The 6742-nt window shown below is 57.3% G+C and overlaps 1 protein-coding gene across 2 annotated transcripts in view; it reads left to right on the top strand.

The window, feature by feature from the left end:
* Window positions 1-5592, top strand: part of SYT2 (synaptotagmin 2) — a 23769-nt gene extending 18177 nt beyond the window's left edge. The window contains exons 7-8 of one of the 2 annotated variants that reach the window (XM_017821313.1): window positions 903-1036; window positions 1704-5592. In XM_017821313.1, coding sequence (XP_017676802.1) covers window positions 903-1036; window positions 1704-1910 — 341 coding nt within the window. In that variant the 3' untranslated portion in view covers window positions 1911-5592. The remainder of the gene's footprint in view (window positions 1-902; window positions 1037-1703) is intronic. The other variant, XM_017821312.1, reaches the window with a different exon arrangement.
* The last annotated feature ends 1150 nt before the right edge of the window (window positions 5593-6742 follow it).

Below are 6742 nucleotides of genomic sequence, written 5' to 3'. Positions count from 1 at the left end.
CATTTTCTCCTGGTTCTGCTCCTCCTTGACTTGTTCCAGGGATCTCAGTTGACAGAATGTTTTTGCTCAAAGAGTCTTCCCAACCCCATCGTGGGGCTGAGCTCTGTGCCCAGGGGTCTTCAACTCTTCCCAGACCTGCCTTAACCATGGGAAGAGCAGTCCCTGCATGGCTGGAAGGGTTCAGCTTTATTGTGGGGTGTCCTACTCCAAAAATATGGGTGACAGATGCCACCTGACAGGCCAGCTGTCACTCCACTGTCTCCAGTCCTCCTACAAGAGGGCCCTCAGCACAGAATCACAGAATTAATGTTGGAAAAGACCTCCAAAATCATTGGGTCCAACCTGTGACCAATCCCCAGTTTTTCAACCAGCCCAGAGCACTGAGTGCCATGTCCAGTTGTTCCTTGGACACCTCCTTGGATGGTGACTCCACCACCTCTTTGGGCAGTCCATTCCAATGCTTGACAACCTTTTCAGTGAAGAAATTCTTCCTGACATCCAACCTGAACCTCCCCTGTTGCATCTAGAGGCCATTTCTCCCTGGCTAGTTACCTGGGAGCAGAATCCCCTGGCTCCACCCTCCTGTCAGGGAGTTGTAGAGAGCAAAAGTGTCCCCTTTGAGCCTCCTTTTCTCCGGGCTGAACCTCCCCATCTCTCTCAGCCATTCCTTATCTGACTGACTTTCCAGACCCTTCCCCAGCTCTGCTGCATGCAGAAATGCTCCATCCCTCGTCCAGTTGCTCCCACAAATCCTCTCCAGCCCAGCTATTTTGACTTTGGTCCCCATCAACAAACCCCAGAGCTCATGGACATCTCTACCTCTTCCTGGGCTGAGATGCCTCTTGGCTGATGGTGCTCCCAGGGCATCTCATCCCTGGCTGATGCACCCTCCTGACCCCCAGATCCCTACGTGAAGATCCACCTGCTGCAGAATGGCAAGAGGTTGAAGAAGAAGAAGACCACAGTCAAGAAGAAGACCCTGAACCCTTACTTCAATGAGTCCTTCAGCTTTGAGATCCCCTTCGAGCAGATACAGGTTTGTCTGATGACTCCCCTGGGAGGCAGAAAAGGGGGAGGGTGATGGGAGATGTCCTGCAGCTGCCTGAGCCCATTTCCCAGCATTCTCACCAACCTGAGTGGCTCCTGCCGAGCTCCTGGTCCCTGAGATAGACCCAGTCCCATCCTGGGCCTGGACTGATGCTGAGAGCAGCTGGTGCAGGGGCAGAGTTGGGAGGCTGGGCAGCACCTATGGGAGATGCAACCCCAACAGAGACAACAGCTGGAACAGGGCTTTCCTCTGCTCCTGCTCTTACAGTGCTCACCCCAGGCATAACAAGGACCCCCCAGTGGTCCTAAAGGCATTTTGGACCACTGGCCAGTGACTTCTGCCCCTCCATGTCCTGCCCAAGCCCCTGCACTTGCCCCTTGCCCTGGCCCAGTAGCCCACAACTCTTACCCAGCTCCTTCACCACATCTTGGTGACCTTTCCCAGGTGAGTTAGGTCAGGATGAGCTGGGTCCCCACTGTGGCTCTGCAGCCCTGGGCTCCTTGGGAATGATGTGCAGGAAGCACAGAGGGGGCCCTGCCCCAAAATGGGCCATGACAGGGCTCAGCCTTGGGGGATCCCTGCGGCACCCTGAGACCACAGAGCCATCACGGTGCTGTGCCTTTCCACCCTCTAAAGAAGGTTTTTCCTCCTGTAGAAAGTGCAAGTGGTAATCACGGTGCTGGACTATGACAAGCTGGGGAAGAATGAAGCCATCGGCAAGATCTTCACGGGCTGCAACTCCACCGGCACAGAGCTGCGGCACTGGTCCGACATGCTGGCCAACCCCCGGCGGCCCATCGCCCAGTGGCACTCGCTGAAGCCAGAGGAAGAAGTAGATGCAGCTCTTGGGAAGAACAAATAGGCGGCTCTGGCGGCCGGCGCGGCACTCGGACAGTCGACGCGGCCCAGAGCTACTGATACCTCGGTTCTGCAACCTCCCGTCTTGGTTTTTTTGTTCTGTTTTAAGCTGAAATGCCCTTTGATGGCTCTGGAAGGGTTTCCAGGCAGTCCCAATAGCTTCCAGGGGAAGAGGTTAAAGACACGGATGGTTCTTTTCGTTCTTCAGCATCGCTCCCTTTGTGCTGCACGTCCCGCCGCCTCCGCTCACCATCCCTTCCCAGTGCAAAGCCACCGGCGTGCCTGGGACCTTCCCTGGCAGCCACGTCACCAGCCTGCAGCACTGCTGCTGTCATCCTTCCCTTGGGATCACGTGGGGAACCATGGAAAGTTGCATGGAGGTGATACCGGAGACTGACGGTGTGGAATGACTAGACCCACTGTGCTTGCTCGGGTCATGGTCAGCTGTAGGACAGCAAAACAGTGGAGAAGACCCTCTGGAAAGATCCAGGTGCCTCCCCCTGGTCTTCCCCAGGGATGGCTGAATGCACTTGGTCAGCTCCAGGTTTGGCTTCTCTGGGGAGAGGTTTGCAGGGGATCCTCTCTGTGGCTGGCGTGGTGGTGGGGTGCTGAGCCCTTGGTGTTGCAACTGGAGCTGTGGGGGCCTGTCTGAGCCCCGGGGGGGCTGCTCTGAGGAGACATGTGGATGTGGATGCACCATCAGTGCATCAATCACCACCATCACCACCATCTCCATTGTGTCCCCGGAGGCCAAGCAAGGGCAGTGCTGGGTGGAATCTGTAGGTCAAGATGCTTCCACAAGGCAGGTTTATGCTGAGAGGTCTCCAAACGTGGTGAGGGCAGAACCCCAGAGCAGTGCCAGGTGCCTCCCCAAAGCCCATCCATTGTGTGTCGCCAGGGCTCAGACCCACCGTGGGTACCCCGGCACAGCCTGGGGGCAGCTGGGGGGGGCTTTGGGGAGCTCCAGCCCCACCACTGCAGCCCACCTGATGTAGACGACGAGAGCGAGCCCAGGGCCAAAAAGGGACCAAAGCCTTTGACCCCCACAAGCTGCTACTCCCCACCAGGCCACTGGCTGCCAAATACACTCCATCCTGCTCCCTTCAGGGTGTTTAAGCCATATCCGTGTCCCTGACAGTGGGCAAGAGCTTCTCTGAACCACCTCTCCCACTGCCAGACCAAGCCCCTGAGCTGGAAAGCCAACACTGTTCCCTGCAGCTGGGAGAGGATCCAGCAGCCCTGCCCAGTTCAGCCCAGTTTGTACTGGAGCTCTGACATGAGCTGGTGTCCCCATCCCAGCTTTGACTCCCCGTCAGCCTCACACTCACAGCTCCACTTGGCTTCCCTGGACTCGGTTTTGGGGGTTCTGCCACAGTGCAGCAGTGAAGGGCGTTGCTGCAATGGAGCTGAGCCCCGGGGACGCCCCAGCACTGGGGACGCTGCTCTCGGGGTCCAGTGCCTGGGCTGGGACCTTGGTGCAGCGTGTCCTGAGTCTGGGGACAAAGTGCCAAAACTGAGCTCAGCTCAGCAGTGTTGGAGGCTTCAGCAGCTCCCACAGCTCCCGGTTCCGAAAGGGGATCCTGGCCCTGGCTGGAGGTGGGGAGATGATGGGAAATTTGGTGGCAGCCACATCTCAGGGGTTTCAGATGGACACAGGGATCAGCCCTTGCCCCTAGAGGGACGTGCAGCTCTGGGACAGTTCCCCAGGGAAGGATGGCTCCATCCTTAGGAACTTTGGGCTCAGATAACCAAGCTGCATGGGGGGGGGATGTTGGATGGGAACCTCCAACGACCACCTCCACCTCCACCATGGCTGCGCTTGGCTCATGCCCTGGTTAAAGTGGCACTAGGGTCACATCAGGTTTGAAGGGGTCATCAAGCAAGTGGTCCCACAAGGCCATCTCCAGCTTTAATAAGTCCCTTTTCCTAATCAATGTGTCAGCGTCAGCAAATGGGTCTTGCCCTGCTCCTGTAGCCAAAGGGAGAAGAAGTCTTGGGATACTTTTAATTAAAGGGGGAGTTGAGAGGGTGAGGATGCCCCACGGCGAGGAGCACTAGCTGGATTCAGTCTCACTTTGGGCTCCATCCAGCCACTGGTTGAGGTGGGGGTTTACCTTACACGGAAATGGGTTAAAAAAGAAGAAATTGGAAAGAGCACTGAAATCCTCCTGTTGGCAGTCAGAGAGAGTGCACAGCCCTGCAGCCTCCCCTGGGGAGCAGGTGGAGTTGTGCACACCTGTACACGTGCACACCTATACACCTGCACAGCTGTACACACCTGTACACACCTGTACCCCTGCACCCCCTCCTGTGCACCCCCATCCACACCCCTCCACCCCCACACCCCACCCGCACCCCCAGACCTGCCAGGGTCTCACCAGGAGCGGAGATCCCACCTGGCTGGTTTCCATTCAGACTCTCTAAGCCTTGGGGGGTGGGAGGGGGAAGACTGTGACTTTAATACATAATTTAATTTATTTTTTTTTTAATAAAAAGGGGAAAACCAACCAACGTATTGAAGCCATCTGCGCTGCCTCTGACCCCCCTCTCCCCTCCCCCCTTAGCTATGTGTAGGTAAAATATATGGAGACATAGCTGTAAATACCACGAGCAGTGCATGTGATGCAGCCACGTAGCAGTAGCAGCATGGCCCCAGCCCGGCGCTGCCACCGCCCCCGGCACCGCCGTCCCCACCTCGGCCTTCAGCGAGGGAGGACACGGCGACCAAGGAAACTCATCGCTCGAGAGCTCTCCACCGCCCTGGTTATTTCCCCCCCCTCAATAAAACGAAAACCCCCAATAAAATCATGTAAAAGAAGAAAAATAATGCCAAGAAGCAAAAGCATGCCAAGCCCGGCCCGCCAGCGGAGCCGTCACCGACGCAGCCCGTGCCATCCATGTGTGTCTTGTTCCTGTACCTCGTCGCGTTTGTCCCATGGCCGGGTAGCGGCAACATCGTGGCTTCCGTGTCCTGTGTCGCGTTGGTTCCTTTCACCGTCAGAGCAACTTTAGAAGCCATATAAGAGCACGGTGCGCCGGGACCCCGCGGGGGCGGCCCGCGGTGAGCCGTGACCTCCTTCCCCCCGTGTGTCCACCGTCCCCCTGGTTTCGTGGGGCTCAGGCTGCCAGGACGAGCATCGGCCACTGCCTCGGTGGCCACAGATGCCGCTGCCATACCGGGCAGGGAACGGGGCAGCGCTGGGCGCAGACGCCGGGGCCGACCTGCCGGGGGCATTTTTGTGATGGAAAAGCTGGTGGTGAAAATGCTTTTCGGAGCAATTTGGGTTATATCTGCCACGTCCAGTCAGGTGGTTTCTGTTTTTGGGGGTGAGAGCTGGCATTCCCCTCTCCTGGCTGCCCCGCGGAGCAAACCCAGCTGTGCCACAGAGATGCTCCCGGGGTTAAAAGGAAGAGAAGCCGCGAGTCTTGGCAACAGGCTCTGCTTTCTTTTCCTTTTTCCCCCCTCAAACTGGAAGAGAGGAGCCAGCTCCTTCGGGAGTCGCAGGCTCGGCCGTTCCCGGACCCCCAGTGCCGGCCCCGCTCTGCCCCGTCCCGGCCCCGCAGCGCTCGGCTCCGGCGGAAGCTGCTTTTAACGCCCCTTCCCCTCGTGTGGACTGTGTCGTTCCCGTCTCTGATCGTTCGATGGTTATTTTGTAATGATCTCTGTCTCCTTATTAAAGAAACGAGCTGAAAGGAGCTGGTTCCCTTCTGGTCGTGCTGCTGGGGCTGGTGGGGCACCCGCGGAGAGGGGCAGGTCCCAGGGTAGGGACCCCAGGGACAGTGGAGGGAATGAGGTGTGAGGGGAACCCCATGAGTGCCCAGGTCCCCCGAAACATGGAATCATGGAATCACCGAGGTTGGAAAAGCCCTCTAAGATCATTGAGTCCAACCATTCCCCCCAGCACTGCCATGTTCACCACTAACCACGTCCCCAAGTGTTACATCCACATGTCTTCTGAACACTTCCAGGGATGGTGACTCCACCACTACCCTGGGCAGCTGTGCCAGGGCCCAAACAGCCTTTCAGTGAAGACATTTCTCCCAGTATCCAACCTAAACCTCTCCTGGCATGGCTTGAGGCCATTTCCTCTTGTCCTGCCCCTTGTTCCCTGGGAGCAGAGCCCGACCACCCCTGGCTCCCCCCTCCTGTCAGGGACTTGCAGAGAGTGAGAAGGTCTCCCCTGACCCTCCTTTTCTCCAGGCTGAGCTCCACCAGCTCCCTGTGACTTGTTCTCAGCCTTGAGCCCTGGGCCTTGGCTGAGTGTGGTGGACCAGACATGGGGCACAGATGGTCTCCACCAAATTCTTCCCCCCCGGCAGAATCTGGTCCCTACAGTCATGTTTAGGTCCTGCCCTGCTTTGCAGACGCACTGGACACCCCCAGATCCCAAGGGAAGAGCTCAACCTGCTCCAACCACCTCTGAAGTCTGGAACACATGCAGGTTTCCAGCAGCCTCACCTGGGACAGAGGATCCCAGATGTGACACCATCACCTGCCCGTGTCTTTGCCACACTTTGTCCTGGCCAAACTCCTGAGAAGAGCAAACACAGGACTTGGCAGAATGGGGGAGATGGTCCTGACCCCCAACGTGGTTCCAAGGAGCAGATGGGACCCTCTCCCTTTTGCCTTCCCACTGGTGAGAGGCTTTCAGGGATATGCATCCCAGTTCCTTCATTTCAGCTTCCCCTGAACAGGCACCTGTGTTGTAGCTGCTGCTGTAGCATTTGTGCTTTTATGGATGATGGACACTGTTATGCCACGAGAATTTTGGGAGAAACACAGAATTTTAGTCCAAATAACTTATAATTCCAGAAAGACGGAAGCAAGGTCAAAGC

This window comes from Lepidothrix coronata, unplaced genomic scaffold, assembly GCF_001604755.1.
Source record: "Lepidothrix coronata isolate B3197 unplaced genomic scaffold, Lepidothrix_coronata-1.0 Scaffold90, whole genome shotgun sequence".
NCBI classification, from domain to species: Eukaryota; Metazoa; Chordata; class Aves; order Passeriformes; family Pipridae; genus Lepidothrix; species Lepidothrix coronata.
This window is presented reverse-complemented; position numbering and strand designations above follow the sequence as displayed.